The 20,514-nt window shown below is 37.3% G+C and overlaps 2 protein-coding genes across 3 annotated transcripts in view; one reads left to right on the forward strand and one right to left on the reverse strand.

The window, feature by feature from the left end:
• LOC127868416 (putative proline-rich protein 21) overlaps positions 1 to 20,514 on the reverse strand; it is a 408,141-nt gene that overhangs the window by 148,401 nt on the left and 239,226 nt on the right. The window lies entirely within an intron of this gene.
• LOC127868397 (integrator complex subunit 1-like) overlaps positions 1 to 20,514 on the forward strand; it is a 200,146-nt gene that overhangs the window by 17,490 nt on the left and 162,142 nt on the right. Inside the window, exons 7-10 of the mRNA XM_052410148.1 lie at positions 1,739 to 1,925; positions 4,719 to 4,864; positions 14,919 to 15,060; positions 15,215 to 15,397. Coding sequence (XP_052266108.1) covers positions 1,739 to 1,925; positions 4,719 to 4,864; positions 14,919 to 15,060; positions 15,215 to 15,397 — 658 coding nt within the window. The remainder of the gene's footprint in view (positions 1 to 1,738; positions 1,926 to 4,718; positions 4,865 to 14,918; positions 15,061 to 15,214; positions 15,398 to 20,514) is intronic.

Here is a 20,514-nt window from a genome sequence, read left to right on the forward strand (position 1 = left end):
CAAAGTGTCCCTGTCTCATCAAGGTACCAGTCTTAGTGTCCCTGTCTCATCAAGTTCCTCAGTGATCTGCTTGAGCAAAGGAAGAAGAAAGAACCTGAGTTGCCAGGGATTCTTCAACTGGGTAGCTGCACTTTGCACATTGTCCATGGTGCCTTCTTCACAGGAATCCAGAAAACAGGCTGGAATCTTGAAAAGCTGCTGCGAGCCATCTGGTATCTTTTTGCAGATTCTCCAGCCAGGCGTGCCGACTTCAAGGACATCACAAATAGTGATGTATTTGGACTCAAATTATGTGCTACAAGGTGGGTGGAGGATATAGGTGTTGCTGAAAGGGATATCAAAGTCTGGCCAAATCTTGTTACCTATGTCAAGGAAACCCTCAAGAAACCCCAACAAAAGATATCTTCTATGGCATCTTTTGCAACTCTTCAAGAATTTGTAACCAGTGATCCACTCATCATGGCAAAGCTAGAAGTCTTCATCTCCACAGCCCAACTTGTTCAGCCTTTTCTGAGAAAGTACCAGTCAGACAAGCCCATGATGCCATTCATCACTGATTATCTGTGCGATATCCTGAAAAGTCTCATATGTGGATTCATCAAGGATTCGGTGCTGACAGAAGCCTCATCACCCTACGTAATCCGAAACGCTCTTTTAATGTTAACGCAACATAAACAAATTCTAGCTTCAAATAAACAGTGCTTCATGTTTTCCTGCTGTTTTCTTTGTCTCAGTAAAAAGCGCACGAAAACTATGCAGACATGTACTATGTCACATGAAAAGTGTGGGTGTATTTATTGTATATATTGAACAGCAAGTCAGGTGACATACATGTGTTCAATTGGAAAGCCCTGTCTTGATTGGACATTATTTCATCACATCTTTCAAAAGTCACATATGCCAAAATTCATTTGCTACTTAAGAAAAAATGGCGAATATTTATGTTTATGAAGTTCTTGAGTTTACTATAAAAATGGAATATACGGAATAATCTGGTAATGAAAAGCAACGGGAAAAGAAGTAAGTTTGCAGTAATTGATAGAGTTGGGCTGATACGGATGCATTGGGAAATCGATTGAGTTGGGATTATGCGTATCTATGCGTGAGAAAAAGTCTTCAGCATTGAAATAATTGTCGTTATCCATGACTTTATAGCTTTTTACTTAAAGAGTCATAACGGACCAAAATAACTTCATAAATAACGTACAGAGGGGGCTCATATCCTTACCCCCCACAAATGACGGCCCTGGGGCGTCTAAAAAAATCCTGTGGAAAGCATTGAGTCTTAGTGGCCCTGTCTCATTAAGGTACCAGTCTTAGGGGCCCCGTCTCACCAAGGTACCAGTCTTGAGGGTTTCCCCAAGGCCAATATTTTTTTATGTTTACAATTTATAAATGATTGATAGCAGCAAACTGTGAAATTAGACTTTGCACATGTTCTCTTCATTCCTAGCTGCAAAAAAACATAAAGATCAAACAAAGGAGGGTCTCTTGATTTCCAAACTGATTGATTATTTTGCTGAATATACTCCATATAAAATATGTTTGTTGGAATAATAGATATTCAAGTTAAAAAAAAAAGAAACCTGCATAGTAAACATGGTGATACAAAATAACACAGATTTAATATGTAGATTCACCATGGATTAAACACAACATTTTTAACTGTTTGAAATATAAATTTATTGCAACAAACTTTTTAAATTACCATCTATTTTGGTTTTGCAATATCTTTAAGGTATCCAAATCAGTTTGACAACATAGAGTCCTTTGTCATGGACATTATTCGTGACCAGCTGTTGAAACGACAGCTTATGGACGCATCTTCAAAAAACTTGATACGCCTCATGACAGTGACATGCGGGTACCAAGAGGTGAGACAGCTGGCTTCCCAGAAATTGGAGTTGTGGCTACAGAATCCAAAGGTTAGTGGCATTATCAGATTGTTTGCTTTAGGGGAGACAAGTAGGTGTAAGTCACAATATACTAAAAGGTTTCCTTAACAAATTCAATGTTAATGCAACAACTTCAAAACAATAATAAACACAACAATTTGCACTTTAAAATCTTCATATATACCTTTTTTTTAAAGAGCATACTAAGCAGAATTATTTTTAAACAATAAAAAAATGTTTGATATGTAGGGAAGAATCAAGGTGAATGAACGTTCACTGTTATACCACCAGGTTTTTACCCACTACTCTACTGTTGAAGATGTACCACCAAATGTCAAGGTCTTGTCATGTAGTCTCCAACCTTCGAATGACACAATGTTTTATCTTCTACACGCACAAAGAAATATTAAACAATTAAGTAATGGTAAGTTCTCGTACTTAAAATTGTGTCTTCAAATAAATGGTAGTGATCTATTAAGGGAGTATAGCAATGATTTATGTACTGTGTGGTCACTACTGATGTACCATGTACTGTTTTTGTCTTGACTGGCGTTACATTTAATGTTTGTTCTGACCGATGTTACATGCTGTTTGAGTTCTGACTGATTTTAAATGCTGTGTGAGTTTTGAGTTTTGACTGATGTTACATGCATTATGAGTCCTGACTGATGTTGCATGCAGTGTGAGTTCTGACTGATGTTTCATGCTGTGTGAGTTCTGACTAATGGTACATGCAGCATGAGTTCTGACCGATGTTACATGTAGTGTGAGTTCTGACTGATATTACATGCAGTGTGAGTTCTGACTGATGTTACATGCAGTGTGAATTATGACTGATGTTACATGCAGTGAGAGTTCTGACTGATGTTACATGCAGTTTGAGTTCTGGTTGATGTTACATGTAGTGTGAGTTCTTAATGTTGTTACATGCAGTGTGAGTTCTGACTTATGATACATGCAGTGTGAATTTTGACTTATGTTACATGCAGTGACAATTCTGACTGATGTTACCTGCAGTGTGAGTTCTGACTGACATTACCAGCAGTGTGATTTCTGACAGATGTGGCATGTTAGATGTTAGTTCTGACGGATGTTACATGCTGTGTGAGTTTGTACTGATGTTACATGCTATGTAAATTCTGACTGATGTACATCCATTGTGAATTCTGACTGATGTTATCTGCAGTGTGAGGTCTTACTGATGTTACTTGCTGTGTGAGTTCTGGCTGATGTTTCATAATGTGTGAGTTCTGCCTGATGTTACATGCAGTGTGAGTTCTGACTGATGATACATGCAGTGTGAGTTCTGACTGATGTTACCTGCAGTGTGAGTTCTGACTTATGTTACATGCATTGTGAGTCCTGACTGATGTTACATGCAGTGTGAGTTCTGACTGATGTTACATGCAGTTTGAGTCCTGACTGATGTTACATGCATTGTGAGTTCTGACTTATGTTACATGCATTGTGAGTCCTGACTGATGTTACATGCAGTGTGAGTTCTGACTGATGTTACATGCAGTGTGAGTTCTGACTGATGATAAATGCAGTGTGAGTTCTGACTGATGTTACCTGCAGTGTGAGTTCTGACTTATGTTACATGCTTGAGAGTCCTGACTGATGTTACATGCAGCGTGAGTTCTTACTGATGTTACATGCATCCTGAGTTCTGACTGATGTTACATGCAGTGTGAGTTCTGATTGATGTTACACGCTGTGTGAGTTCTGACTTATGGTACATGCTGTGTAAATATTGACTGATGTTACATGCAGTGTGAGTTCTGACTGATGTTATCTGCAGTGTGAGGTCTGACTTATGTTACATGCATTGTGAGTTCTGACTGATGTTACCTGCAGTGTGAGTTCTGACTGATGTTACATGCAGTGTGAGTTTTAACTGATGTTACATGCAGTTTGAGTTCTTACTGATGTTACATGCAATGTGAGTTCTTACTGATGTGACATGCGATGTGGATTCTTACTGATGTTACATGCAGTGTGAGGTATGACTGATGATACATGCAGTTTGAGTTTTGACTGATGTTACCTGCAGTGTGAGTTCTGACTGATACTACATGCTGTGTGAGTTCTGACTGATGTTATCTGCAGTGTGAGTTCTGACTTATGTTACATGCATTGTGAGTTCTGACTGATGTTACATGCTGTGTGAGTTTTAACTGATGTTACATGCTGTGTGAATTCTTACTGATGTTACATGCAATGTGAGTTCTGACTGATGTTACATGCAGTTTGAGTTTTTACTGATGTTACATGCTGCTGTGAGTTCTTACTGATGTTACATGCAGTGTGAGGTATGACTGATGATACATGCAGTTTGAGTTTTGACTGATGTTACCTGCAGTGTGAATCTGACTGATACTGCATGCTGTGTGTGTTCTGAATGATATTACATGCAGTGTGAGTTCTGACTGATGTTACATGCAATGTGAGATCTGACTGGCCTTACATGCAGTGTGAGTTTTGACTATGATACATGCAGTTTGAGTTCTGACTGATGTTACATGAAGTGTGAGTTCTTACTTATAATAAATGCAGTGTGAGTTCTGAATGATGTTACATGCAGTGTGAATTCTGACTGATGTTACATGCAGTGTGAGTTTTGACTGATGATACATGCAGTGTTAGTTCTGACTGATGTTTCATGCAGTGTGAGTTCTGACTGATTGTTACATGCAATGTGAGTTCTGACTGATGATACATGCAATGTGAGTTCTGAGGGATGTTACTTGCATTGTGAGATCTGACCAATGATAAATGTGTTGTGTTTTCTGACTTATGTTACATGCATTGTGTTAATTTCAGCTAGCGCGGGCCTCCCAGGACCTGCTAATGTCTGTGTGCATGAACTGTGACAGTCCACAGTTAGGAGACCAGGAGGTGGTAGCAATGCTGCTCAAAATCAGGCTGAAAACAAAACCTGTCATCAATCATTATTTGTTATGCATTAGGTAAGTGCATGGCATTTATTTGAATAGATATTTTAAATTTAATTCAATTCAATTGTTGCCTGTTATACATTTTTATATATGAGCGCTGATACAAACATACCTGAATGCAACTTGCGATCCAGTATGATAAATTACTGATCAAACACATACAATCAAACAAAAGTGGAATGTTTCTGCTACAAAAAGTTACAATATCTAGGTTATGTTTAGCCATCTGGAGACTGGTATGTGACGTCAGTGATGTTAAATGATTAAAACTTACCATGACAAGTGTCAATACATTCTGTTTTAGCATTGTTAAAAATGTCTCTCTTTTGTTCAAAGTATATATAATGACATTTTTTGTAGTGGTCAGGCATTGATTTCGCATACAAAAATTATGATGTGTTGCAATCCAAGGTAGCTGTATAATATATAGCATTGTCAATTGAGATATTATACAGTATTTTTTAGAGATGGGACCGAATATTCGAAAATCGGCCAAATATTCGAATCCAAAATTCATATTCGAATATTCTATTTTTATGCTAAGATACTTCTAAAAAAGTAATAAGTGCATGTTCAAAGTCGCTGTTTGGGTTTGGTGAAGACAACTTTCCTGTATAAGTCATTGATTGGATAACAGCTGCTATCAATGAACGAGATGATAATAGTCAAACGGGAGGGTATCTATAATGACAGGGACCAATTGCCAATTTACTTTAAATTTACATTAATGCAATATGTACCAACTATTTTGTGAAAATCAGTCGAAAATTGAAATTAATATATGTGAAACATCAATGTGTATTGATAAGCATTCAATTTGTTTGATTTAGAAAATCTGTGTTCTGACAAATCTTTTAACCTTAGGTGGTATAATGCATCAGCTATGTCTCTGAATACACTGTATCTTTAGACTTGATTGGGCCGCAGAAGGCTTCTATTTTAGTGCGACATGTCTATCAATAGCAACTAGCGACCCCTATCATAAAACACCATGGTTTGAATGCCTGATAAAATCAATAATTTGCAGATAAATCGCTGATAAGGTGTCAAAAACAACACTGGCACACTCGAGTAATAGCAGTATATGTTAATAGGGGGCAATAAAGGGATTAGTGATGGGAAAGTTTAGTTAGACAGACCTTAAGGTAGTACAACTGTAATGGGCAATATTCTAAAACCCGTTACAAGTATTATTTTCATAAACTTCATACCATATGTGGTCTTTTTACAAATTTTTAGGGTGGCTTTCCATGCAAAAAAAAATTCGTGATTTTTTCTGTATGATGACCCATAATTTGAATTTTCTTCTAAATTAAATTACCCCTGGGGATAAATAAATTCAATAAACTCATATTTTTTAGCATTTTGTGTTAACAATGTTTGTATATTTAGTACAGAATATGATTGTAGATGATAAAATAATATAATACGAGACGATTGAGTGATACAAATTTTGAAAAAAATCTAATTTATTATGTAAGGTCCTTCAAAACTACAAGCTCAACCCATGTATGCAAAAATCACCCATACAAAATTTTCTTTTTTTTTTATATGTTGTATGTTATTTCTTTGGAATTTGAGCATTTATATTTTAGCAGAGACATGTGATCAGCTTAAATCAAAGTAAAAAAAAGCAATTTGTCCGTGTATATTTTGAACAATTCACTAAAATCAAATAGGACTATAAGAAATATTTTTCAAGAAATTCAAGACCATATAATGGCATATTGTCAAAATATGCAAAATAAACAGAGTCATTTACCAATTCAGTTAACACCTTCAATATTCTTAATCTCTGTATACATATATTTTATACATAATGCAGTTATGCTAAATCTGCCAATGGCGTTGGTGAGGTGGGGGTGGGGGGTGGAGGCATAAGTAGGTCTGAAAAATGAAAAAAAAATACAAAGTTGTATACTAAGTATTTTTCTCTGTTATTAACCAAGATCTATAACATTGTTAGATTTAAATTCAAATGACCACCTACCTAACAAGCTTGTATTCATTTAATAACAATGTACTAACAAAAATATTAAATGCAAAATTTCATAACGAAACTAAATAAGCGTATACTTATAAGCTCCTTTGACATGGACAGGGCTTTCTACACTATATCCTGCAGTTAGTTACAAATACTCAAGCAAATTTGGTGAAACTTGGCATGCATATAAAAGGCAATGTAGGGATTAAGTGCAACCCTTCATTTTTCACCTTATGTTATTGATCAGGTCACTGTTACTAAAAATAGAAACAAAAAATCACGCAAAATGGATTCTACGATAAGTACTAAGGGTGCTTTGATGAAATTTTGTGCACTTATAAAGGGCATTATGGAGATTATGCAGTACCATATTTCTAACCTTAGTTGAAATCACTGTAACTTAAAAATAAATAAAGAAATGCACACAATCTGACTACTGTAATTACTGAAAAACTACTGAAGGTACTGAAATAAAACATGTAATTGAAATTTTCTTTCAAATCATTCGTTTACGTACTTACATATTTTAAGAACAACTTCATGTAATACTTTTTAGGATAAGTGACTCTAGGCAAGCCTTCAGCATTTTTTAAAATGAAAACATCACGTATTGCATCCTCTCCACCCCTGTTATTAAGCATTGTCAAATGCACAAGTTTAAGCCCTGACCAAGCAATATTTTCAGCTGCATATGCCTTTTCATTACACTTCATAAAATGAGTGGGCTCAATGTTGGACAGTTCTGGGCTTTAGCACTGTTTAAAGCAATTTTTTTGACACAGCCAATGGGGAAAAGCTGTGGGTCATTAGATCTTTTGAAGAGTAATTCACAAATTGGAGCAACTGTCTAAGTGCTGCCACATCTGCCATAGCATCGTGTGCATTGTATGTTTCACCAAGCAATTGTAAAACTAAATCAACTTGCTTCAAGGACTGCTTTGGATATAATTTTCTGAATATTGATAGAGAATTGTTAAAAGCGCAGTTATACAAAATATAAATTGCACTTACATTTACCAAGATTGAAAAATTGTTAAATCAAAACGACGACCATTATGAACACCAAAGCACACATTTCGAAACTTTTCAAGCCAATGTATAATTCTTTCGACAGCCACTCATATTGACACTGGCTGCACAACTTATTCAATGAATGTCATTGCCCTGACACTGGCCGCACAACTTATCCAATGAATTTCGCACAATTTATCCAATGAATGTCATTGTCCCATCAGTCATTCAAATGCCTGTAACTTGTAAAGCCTCTTGACTTATTGGAACAGTTGGCGTGACGTATGTTGCGAACTGACTACCAGACTGGACTTTTACGGATGCATATGAGTAACCTGCGGGAGTTCCCTTCCTTCAACTGGAAACATAGTTGACATTGCATTCTAGTAAAATATTGACATGCAATATCACATTTAGAATGCAACTTAACATAATATATTGGAATTTTATTAGGTTAAAAATCAAACTGCTGATCTACCAGCCATAAGATGTGTGAACTGCTGATCTACCAGCCATGAAATTTGTTTTAATATAGAAGAACAAAACCATGATGTTTTAAGAAGAGTATTGTTATTTTTTACATATTATTTTGGCTAGGATTGGGAAAATTTTCAGTTAATTGGGCGAAAATACTTGTATTTTGAATAATTTATTGTTACAGCTGATAATCCAAATAATAGATTCTTATGTCATTTGCATTGCTAGCTGCAGTCCTAGCTGATTCAGTCGCAACTTGCTCTATCACCTCACCAGCTGGATGTTCCATTATTTTTAAGTTGGTGTCAGATATTGTTTTGAGGTTTAATGTGGACAGGCTCACAGCATATTGTTTACACGGGATGGTCCACCCATGCTGTCCACGATTGCTAAATGCAGAAACAAATATAACTATAGCAAAGATAAAAGTAAGTACAAGATTTAAAAAAAAACAACACATTTACTTCTGGTTACTGTATCTCGATGTTTACAGTAAATAGAGCATAGACAAAGACCATAATATAATGATAATAATGCCCGTAATTTACATCATTGAACTAAATGTCTATATAAATGATTACCGTATGTGTATTTTATATAAACGCTCTGATCATATATCTGTGACGTTACCTGTTTCAAGTTTTGTGTTGACAACAAAGCAGGTATTCCACTTTTCCAGGTCCATTTTTCCCATTGTCTTTGACTGTGTGGGTTTTACCATACGCTGCAGTGTTTACCAACTGGCAGTCAATGTTACTGCACTCTACGTACAGATTTTTATGTCCCCCACTATGGTAGTAGGGGACTTATTGTTTTTGCCCTGTCTGTTGGTCTGTTGGTCTGTTTGCGCCAACTTTAAAATTTTGCAATAACTTTTGCTATATTGAAGATAGCAACTTCATATTTGGCATGCATGTGTATCTCATGAAGCTGCATATTTTGAGTGGTGAAAGGTCAAGGTCAAGGTCATCCTTCAAGGTCAGAGGTCAAATATATGTGGCCAAAATCGCTCATTTTATGAATACTTTTGCAATATTGAAGATAGCAACTTGATATTTGGCATGCATGTGTATCTCATGGAGCTGCACATTTTGAGTGGTGAAAGGTCAAAGTCAAGGTCATCCTTTAAGGTCAGAGGTCAAATATATGTGGCCCAAATCGCTTATTTTATAAATACTTTTGCAATATTGAAGATAGCAACTTGATACTTGGCATGCATGTGCATCTCATGGAGCTGCACATTTTGAGTGGTGAAAGGTCAAGGTCATCCTTCAAGGTCAGAGGTCAAATATATGTGGCCCAAATCGCTTATTTTATGAATACGTTTGCAATATTGAAGATAGCAACTAGATATTTGGCATTCATGTGTATCTCATGGAGCTGCACATTTTGAGTGGTGAAAGGTCAAGGTCAAGGTCATCCTTCACAAGGTCAAGGTCATCCTTCAAGGTCAAACATCATATAGGGGGACATTGTGTTTCACAAACACATCTTGTTTTATTTTTTGCTACTTCTTTTTTACTCGTTAACCGTCTTTTTGGTTACAATTGTTGTTATTTATGTTGTCGCGAAAATATATAACTTTCGATTCATTTTTTACACAATTTTTAAAGAAAAATCTATTGTAAAGTCGTAATATATTGTACTATGCATATCATCGATACAATCTATTATTGAATTATATAAAACATGTTTTTATTTAAGATTTATACTTCGTAAATAATAAACCGAACAAAACGGGCATGTCACGACTTTAGTTACGGTATTTACCGACATTAGCCGACGTCAACCGATCTTACAAAAAAATGCGGGAAATGATTACAGTTGTACTACCTTAAATAGCGAAATTTATTTTGAATTTATAGAGCGTACATGTACGTTGTGTTTTGCGAATGTTGGGACAAATAGTCTCATATCAGGACACTTGGCAAAATACCCCAAAAGCGGGACTGTTCCTACGAGATCGGGACGTATGGCATGTTTGTTTTAAATGCTTTATCCATATATTAAATCAATGTTTATCTAATCAGAATTTAGTTACTCAAATATTAATCAATTAAATCGTAGTGGTTCTTAAAGCCAGTAAAAAGCGAAAATTAAAGCATAAATATTATTGATGGGAACACGGAGCGTATTGTCATCTAGAGTCCGTGATGGGAAGTAATCCAAATCAATAACAAGGGACAAAATTGTCACAAAACCAGGTTTTCATTGTGAAAAAAAAATCTGATAAAGGGAGAAAACTCAAACTGAACTTTTGAAATGAACAAAAAAAATTAACCCCCTTTGTAAGTTTTTTTTTTTTTTTAAATCTATTTTTAGTCGTGGCGACCTTGACATTGGAGATATTGACGTGATTCTTTCGTGGGACACACCGTCCCATGATGGTGAACAAATGTGCCAAATGATTTTAAAATCTCACAATGAATGACATAGTTATGGCCAGGACAAGCTCATTTATGGCCATTTTTATACGCCCGTCTATGACGGGACGTATTATGGTATACCCCGGTCGTCATGTCGTACGCTACGTCAAATATCCTTTGACAGATTTTCTTCAAATTTTAACACAATCTTAATATTGATAAACCCTGATCCCCTTTCGTTTTTGACGGAATTCTGAATTGTCGTTCCAGAGTTATGGGACTTTGTTTGTCAAAATTTCGTGATTTCATTGAATGTCCTACTGTAGCTCAAATATCCTTCGATGGATTTTTTTCAAATTTCAACACAATCTTAATATTGATAAACCCTGATCCCCTTTCGTTTTTGACGGAATTCTGAATTGTCGTTCCAGAGTTATGGGACTTTGTTCGTCAAAATTTCGTGATTTCATTGAATGTCCTACCGTAGCCGTCCGTCCGTCCGTCTGTTAATGTCGTACGCTACGTCAAATATCCTTTGACAGATTTTCTTCAAATTTTAACACAATCTTAATATTGATAAACCCTGATCCCCTTTCGTTTTTGACGGAATTCTGAATTGTCGTTCCAGAGTTATGGGACTTTGTTTGTCAAAATTTCGTGATTTCATTATATGTCCTACTGTAGCTCAAATATCCTTCGATGGATTTTTTTTTTTTTTTTTTTTTAGTATCCCTGAAAAATTGAACAAGGTGAGCTTTTTTCTATTCCGATTGTACACTACCACTTACCCATCTACATTTCTCTTTTATTATTGGTCAAAATATCTATAACAGGTTTACTTCAACTCCATATCCTCTAAAGAAATGCATACATATACTCAAAAAAAGATATGGTATGAATGTCAAGGAGACGGCGCTCCATGCTCATGTACTTATAAAATAAACCATGTATTCAAATACAAATAAACTGAAGTAAAAAAATGATTCAAAGGGTTATTTATTACCTTACTACTTCATTGGCGAACGACGGGCGTATCATGCGCTCATGGCGCAGCTCCTCAGTTGACCTTTGAACTCAAAGTGTGACCTTGACCTTGGAGATATCGACGTAATTATTTCGCGCGACACACCGTCCAATGATGGTGAACAAATGTGCCAAATGATTTTAAAATCTGACGATGAACGACATAGTTATGGCTCGGACAAGCTCATTTATGGCCATTTTTGACCTTTGAACTCAAAGTGTGACCTTGACCTTGGAGATATCGACGTAATTATTCTGCGCGACACACCGTCCAATGATGGTGAACAAATGTGCCAAATGATTTTAAAATCTGACAATGAACGACATAGTTATGGCCCGGACAAGCTTATTCCGCCAGCCCGCCAGCCCGCCAGCCCGCCAGCCAGCCAGCCCGCCAGCCAGCCTGCCCGCATTCGCCAATCTAATAACCAGTTTTTTCCTTCGGAAAACCTGGTTAAAAAGTATTGAAATGAATTAGAATAACAGTAATATGTTTTCTGGAAATATCTTATATGTTATGAAAATAAACAGTATTTATTTAAAAAGAAGAACATAATAATCAATTTTTGAAAATATTACTATATCAATGTTTTCAAAGATGCACATATGATACGATGTATAGTGGTATTTGTGGCAATATGGAATTTACGTTGCTCCGGACGGTCTTAAGTTCGGACATTTTGATACAAGGCTTAAAATCGAATATTCGAATATATTCAAATAATGACAAATATTTGAATATCATTTACAGTATTCGTTCTCATCCCTAGTATTTTTATATTTGCTTTTCACATGATATTTTGAGTATCAAAAGGTATCGCACTAAAAGATTACGTCATGAAAAGATTTTGGAGTGGATTTTCTTGATGATTAAGCTGATGTTGTGAAAAATTGTACCAAAAATGATGATGTCAATGTGCAATCTTGCCATTTTATAAATCTGTTCAAAGCATTAAATGCAAGGTCCTAGATGTGGAATCTAGGACCAGGCATGATATGCCAGTATACCAAATATTTGCTAGTAAGTAGGTCTTATCATGTTATTAAGCCTGTTTATTTGTTTGACTTATTTTGGGCAAAACTGTTCTCAGATTAAATCTCATTTAAAAGTAACTGTTACAAAACACTTGATCACGGAGGGCTTTAAATGTACGGTCTATGTTGGTAATGCGCAGTGGTGATGCTGATGCATATGATGTCAGCCTGGTTAACAGGAGGTTGTGGCAGATATTACCTACCTCCTTGCAACCAGAAGGTTGTTACAGAGGTATATATACCTGGTGTCTGCCTTGTAAACAGAAGGTTGAAATACATGTAGTTATACCTACAGGCACTTGCTTGGATCATGACCAGATTGAAAATTAATATTTTAATAAAGTATGGTGCAGTGTAATGCTGCTGTTAATGAGTAATTATGAGCGCTGTTGAGTGGTTAATGTGTATGCTGGTGAGTGGTAATGGTGTGTGCTGGTGAGTGGTACTTGTATGTGCTTGTGTTTGGTAATGATGTATGCTGTTGAGTGGTAATGGTGTATACTGTTGAGTGGTAATGGTGTATGCTGGTGAGAGGTAATGGTGTATGCTGGTGTGTCATTGTAGTTTATGCTCTTGACTGGTAATGGTGTATGCTGGTGTGTCATTGTAGTTTATATTCTTGACTGGAAATGGTGTATGTTGGTGAGTGGTAATGGTTTATGCTGATGACTGGTAATGGTGTATGCTGGTGAGTGAAATGGTGTGTGCTGGTGAGTGGTAATGGTGTATGCTGGTGTGTCATAGTAGTTTATGCTCTTGGCTGGTAATGGTGTATGCTGGTGTGTAGTAATGGTGTTTGCTGGTGAGTGGTAAAAGTATATGCTGGTGAGTGGTAATGGTTTATGCTGTTGACTGGTAATGGTGAGTTGTTATGGTGCTTGCTGGTGATTGGTAATAGTGTTTGCTGGTGAGTGGTAATGGTGTCTGCTTGTAAGAGGTAATGGTATCTGCTGATTAGTGGTTTTGGTGTGTGCTGGTGAGTGGTAATGGTGTGTGCTGGTGAGTGGTAATGTTGTGTGGTTATGGGTGGTAATGGTGTGTAATGGTGAGTGATAATGGTGTCTGCTGGTGAGTGGTAATGGTGTATGCTGGTGAGTGGTAATGGTGTATACTGTTGAGTGGTAATTGGTGTATGCTGGTGAGAGGTAATGGTGTATGCTGGTGTGTCATTGTAGTTTATGCTCTTGACTGGTAATGGTGTATGCTGGTGTGTCATTGTAGTTTATATTCTTGACTGGAAATGGTGTATGTTGGTGAGTGGTAATGGTTTATGCTGATGACTGGTAATGGTGTATGCTGGTGAGTGAAATGGTGTGTGCTGGTGAGTGGTAATGGTGTATGCTGGTGTGTCATTGTAGTTTATGCTCTTGGCTGGTAATGGTGTATGCTGGTGTGTAGTAATGGTGTTTGCTGGTGAGTGGTAAAAGTATATGCTGGTGAGTGGTAATGGTTTATGCTGTTGACTGGTAATGGTGAGTTGTTATGGTGCTTGCTGGTGATTGGTAATGGTGTTTGCTGGTGAGTGGTAATGGTGTCTGCTTGTAAGAGGTAATGGTATCTGCTGATGAGTGGTTTTGGTGTGTGCTGGTGAGTGGTAATGGTGTGTTCTGGTGAGTGGTAATGTTGTGTGGTTGTGGGTGGTAATGGTGTGTAATGGTGAGTGATAATGGTGTCTGCTGGTGAGTGGTAATGGTGTATGCTGGTGAGTGGTAATGGTGTATACTGTTGAGTGGTAATGGTGTATGCTGGAGAGTGGTAATGGTTTGTGCTGGTGAGTGGTAATGGTGTATGCTGGTGACGGGTATTGCTGTGTGCTGGTATGTGGTAATGGTGAATGTTGGTGAGTGGTTGTGGTGTGCGCTGGTGATTGGTAATGATGTATGCTGGTGTGTAATTGTAGTTTATGCTCTTGACTGGTAATGGTGTTTGCTGGTGAGTGGTAATGGTGTTTTCTGGTGAGTGATAATTGTGTTTGCTGGTGCATGATAATGGTGTATGCTGGTGAGTGGTTATGGTGAATGCTGGTGAGTACTGATGGTGTTTGCTGGTAAGTGGTTATGGTGTATTCTGGTAACTGGTAATGGTGTGTTATGTTAATTGGTAATGGTGTATGCTGGTTTGTGGTAATTGTGTATTCTGGTGAGTTTTAATGGTGCTGGTTGTTTTAAAGGGAGTTGCTTCTGCAGCATGCTGAGAACCTGCGCAGTGTGCTCACCCACACCATCTACAATGAGCTGTCCACTGCACGCAACCCCAACAATATGCCGCTCATCGCTATCATCTTCCAGACACAGACAGACACGGCAGCACGTGTAAGCAAAGTACACCTATTGAAAGATTTAAATGAAAAGTAATTTGTATTGGGTATCTCTTTGATAAAAGCATATTTTCAAAATTATTAAACTTCCTTATTAAAAGTTATTAGTAATGGTGTGAAATTCAATTGTTGTCTTTTTCTTTTGTCAGATTTTGGCCGAAATATTTCAAGATCTTCTTACCAACAAAGATGACTATCTTCGCGCACTACGTGCCCTGCTACGTGAGATTGTTCGCTCTTTAAGACATGACTTCCACTGTTCAACATTCTGTTTGGCATTAATGCAACTAAGAACAGAGTCTAAATTTACAGATATGGAGCCTGTGTTCAAGGTAAGCTAATGCTACGATAACCTTTTTAGCTAACCTGAGCACCTGAGCCTTTGTAAAAAGTTGTTAAAACTGGCAAAGTAACATTTATAGCCCAATCTCCATGAAACTTGCTCAGAGCATTTGTTCTAATGATATATTGAATGAGTTAAAAAATGGTTCTGGTCTGTTGAAAAACATGTCCGCCAGGGGGCGGGGCATTTTTCTATATATGGCTATAGTAAAACCTTGTTAACACTCTTAAGGCCACAATTATTGTCTGATCTTCATGAAACTTGGTCAGAAGATATTTTCCAATGATACGTTGGATTAGATAAAAAATAGATCCGGTCTGTAGAAAAAACATGGCGGCCAGGAGGCGGGTCATTTTTATACGCCCGTTGAAAATGGAGCGTATTGTAAGATCACCCTTGGCGGGCGGCGTCCACAGCAGTGTCAGCTATCTTATTCAAAAAGTTTTCATCCGATCTTCTCCAAACTTGGTCAGAAGTTGTGTCTAAATGATATCTAGGTCAAGTTCGAATATGGATCATGCCAGGTCAAAAACTAGGGCACAGGGTCACTTAAAATAAAAATAAAATTGATTGATTGAACAAAATATTCAAAATGGTCTTGTTATGCAAAAACAACATTGATTTCTTAAAGCTTATACTACAGGGGAGTAAATTGTCCACCATCCAGGGTCGCTTTTGAGATCAATGTAAATCACGAGGGTTTTTTAGCTCACCTGATTGCTCAGGTGAGCTTTTGTGACCGGTCATTGTCCGTCTTATGTCCGTCCGTCCGTTAACATTTGCTCGTAAACACTCTAGAGGCCACATTTCTTGTCCCATCTTCATAAAACTTGGTCAGAAGCTTTGTCCCAATGAAATCTCGACCGAGTTCGAAACTGGGTTGTGCCGGGTCAAAAACTAGGTCACTAGGTCAAAAAACAACCAACCTTGTATACACTGTAGAAGTCACATTTCATGCCCAATCTTCATGTAACTTTGTCAAAATGTTTGTCTTACTGATATCTTGGTTGAGTTTAAAAGTGGTTACGATCTGTTTGAAAACATGGCCGCCATTGGGCGGGGCAGTTTTCCTTATTTGGCTTTAGAGAAACCTTGTAAACACTCTAGAAGTCACAATTTTTGCCCAATCATCATGAAAGTTGATTAAAGATTGGTTCAATTGATGTCTCGGACGAGTTCGAAAATGGTTGAGATCGGTGAAAAAACATGTGTGCCAGTGGGTGGGGCATTTTCTCTATATGTATATACTGGCAGTTTTCCCTATTTGGCTATTATAGAGAAACCTTGTAAACAATCTAGAAGTCACAATTTTTGCCCAATCATCATGAAAGTTGGTCAAAACATTTGTTTTATTGATATCTCGGACGAGTTTGAAAATGGTCGGGATCGGTGAAAAAACATGGCCGCCAGTGGGCGGGGCATTTTTCTCTATATGTATATATTGAAAACATGTGAACACTCTAGAAGTCACATTTTTGGCCCAATTTTCATGAAATTTGCTCAGAACATTTGTTTCCTTGATACGAGAGTTGAGTTAAAAAATGGTTCCGGTCAGTTGAATAACATGGCTGCTGGCAGGGGGGCAGTTTTCTCATTATGCCCCCCCCCTTTGAAGAAGAGGGGGTATATTGTTTTGCTCATGTCGGTCTGTCCGTCCACCAGATGGTTTCCGGATGATAACTCAAGAGCGCTTATGCCAAGGATCATGAAACTTCATAGGTACATTGATCATGACTCCCAGATGACCCCTAATGATTTTGAGGTCACTAGGTCAAAGGTCAAGGTCACAGTGACCCGAAATAGTAAAATGGTTTCCGGATGATAACTTAAGAACGCTTATGCCTAGGATCATGAAACTTCATAGGTACATTGATCATGACTTGCAAATGACCCCTATTGATTTTGAGGTCACTAGGTCAAAGGTCAAGGTCACGGTGACCCAAAATAGTAAAATGGTTTCCGGATGATAACTCAAGAACGCTTACGCCTAGGATCATGAAACTTCATAGGTTCCATTGATCATGACTCGCAGATGGCCCCTATTGATTTTCAGGTCACTAGGTCAAAGGTCAAGGTCACGGTGACCCAAAACAGTTAAAATGGTTTCCGGATGATAACTCAAGGACGCTTATGCCTAGGATCATGAAACTTCAAAAGTACATTGATCATGACTCGCAGATGACCCCTATTGATTTTCAGGTCACTAGGTCAAAGGTCAAGGTCACGGTGACTCAACTTAGAAGAATGGTTTCCGGATGATAACTCAAGAACGCTTATGCCTAGGATCATGAAACTTCATAGGTACATTGATCATGACTAGCAGATGACCCCTATTGATTTTCAGGTCACTAGGTCAAAGGTCAAGGTCACGGTAACTTCAACTTAGAAAAATGGTTTCGGGATGATAACTCAAGAACGCTTACGCCTAGGATCATGAAACTTCATAGGTACATTGATCATGACTTGCAGATGACCCCTATTGACTTTCAGGTCACTAGGTCAAAGGTCAAGGTTACGGTGACTCAGACACAGTAAAATGGTTTCCGGATGATAACTCAAGAATGCTTACGCCCAGGATCATGAAACTTCATTGGTACATTGATCATGACTCGCAGATGACCCCTTTTGATTTTTAGGTCACTAGGTAAAAGGTCAAGGTCACGGTGACTCGACACAGTAAAATTGTTTCTGGATGATGTCTCAAGAATACTCATAGGCTTAGGATCATCAAACTTCATCGGTACATTGATCATGACTTGCAGATGACCCCTATTGATTTTCAGGTCACTAGGTCAAAGGTCAAGGTCACAGTGACAAAAAACGTATTCACACAATGGCTGCCACTACAACTGACAGCCAATATGGGGGGCATGCATGTTTTACAAACAGCCCTTGTTATTTATTTATGTCTGATTGGTTAGCTGCTGGCATGAACATGAAGCGAACTTACAAATCCGCCATCTTGAAAATTTAAGTGATTGATTTGCAAAATAAAGCACTGCAATAGCACATTGTAAAGCAAAAGGTTCAACAAATTGTTTATTGATTTGCTAGGTTACTGGTTTTCATTTTCTGCAGTCTAATGATATGCATACTTATTTTATGTCATGTGCAAGACATGTACATGTTTTCGGACTGTTGTTTTTGGTACAGTATTGTTTGTTGATTTTTATTTATTTTCGACGTTCTTAATAACATTTTTATAGAATTACAAATACTCATGCTGTGATACGAATGGTCTGCTTTATCATATTTGGGATTGTACTCTACAGAAATTGCAACTAGTAAGTCTATTAAATAAGTACAATAAGCTATATATATAGCTTTAGTGCTCAGGTTTTTCCCCCCATAGGGGATCCTCGCCCAAGACCTATGGCTTAATTTTACGTATGTCAAATTTGGGACAATTGACACCCCCCTTATACTAGGAGATCAAAAGTAAAAATACAGCATTGATTTTTAAGGCTCGATACTATGTCTGTGTAAATGTGGAATGTTCGATATTAATCGCTTTCAGTGACAGCCTAGTTTTCAACTACATTCTACACTAAGTTAAGTAAAAAATTATATTTTTGACTTTCATGTACATGGATGTTAATCACTAGTTGATTGAAATTAATTTCTGATAGTTAAGTAAAAAAAAATGATTTTTATCTTATCTATTTTTTGAAATAAAATTATGAGCTATTGCCATCATCTGAGCGTTGGCGTCTGCGTCGGCATCCGTTTAAGTTTTGTGTTTAGGTCCACTTTTCTCATAAAGTATCAAAGCTATTGCATTCAAACAGGGCACACTTAGTCCTAGGGGACTGGGCAGGCAAAGTTAGATAACTCTGGTTGGCCTTTGGACAGAATTATGTGCCCTTTTTATACTTAGAAAATTGAAAATTTGGTTAAGTTTTGTGTTTAGGTCCACTTTATTCCTAAAGTATCAAAGTTATTGCTTTCATACTTGCAAAACTTACTAACTATCATAAGGGGACTGTGCAGGCAAAGAAATGTAACTCTGACTGGCATTTTGACAGAATTATGGCCCCTTTTATACTTAGAAAATTGAAAATTTGTTTAAGTTTTGTGTTTAGGTCAACTTTATTCCTAAATTATCATAGCTATTGCTTTCATAAAGTATCAAAGCTATTTCTTTCATACTTGCAACACTTACTATCATAAGGGGACTGTGCAGGCAAAGTAGTCCACTTTATTCCTTAAGTATCAAAGCTATTGCTTTCATACTTGCAACACTTACTATCATAAGGGGACTGTGCAGGTAAAGTAATGTAACTCTGACTGGCATTTTGACAGAATTATGGCCCCTTTTATACTTAGAAAATTGAAAATTTGGTGAAGTTGTGTGTTTTGGTCCACTTAACTCCTAAAATACCATAGCTATTGCTTTCAGACTTGGAACACTTGCTTACTATCATAAGGGGACTGTGCAGGCAAAGTTATGTAACTCTGACTGGCATTTTGACAGAATTATGGCCCTTTTTTGACTTAGTAACTTTGAATAGTTGGTTACATTTTGTGTTTAGATCCAATTTACTTCTACAGTATCAAGGCTATTGCTTTCAACCTTCAAATACTTTCTTATTATTATGAGGGTACTGTACCAGGCAAGTTGAATTTGACCTTGACCTTTGAATGACCTTGACTCTCAATGTCAAAGTATTACATTTTGCTATTATTGCCAATACTCCTTTATTTATGATCAGATTTGATTCATATTTTGACAGAACAACACTTACTTGACATACCACAATAGACTCCACCCAAACCATCCCCCACACCCCACCCCAGAATCCCAACCCCCGAATTTTTTTCTCCCCATTTTTAGCGAGGCTGTTTTCGGAGAAAACCCGAGCTATTGTCATAGCCTGCTCGTCCGCCGTCCATTGTAAATCTAAAATCAAAGTGCTTCCACCTACAACTTTGAAACTTCATATGTAGATGCACCTTGATGAGTTCTACACGCCACACCCATTTATGGGTCACTAGGTCAAAGGTCAAAGTCACTGTGACCTCTAATATCAAACTTTAACATAGGCTCTAAAATCAAAGTGCTTCCACCTACAACTTTGAAACTTCATATGTAGATGCACCTTGATG

The sequence above is a fragment of the Dreissena polymorpha genome, chromosome 2, assembly GCF_020536995.1.
Source record: "Dreissena polymorpha isolate Duluth1 chromosome 2, UMN_Dpol_1.0, whole genome shotgun sequence".
NCBI lineage: Eukaryota > Metazoa > Mollusca > Bivalvia > Myida > Dreissenidae > Dreissena > Dreissena polymorpha.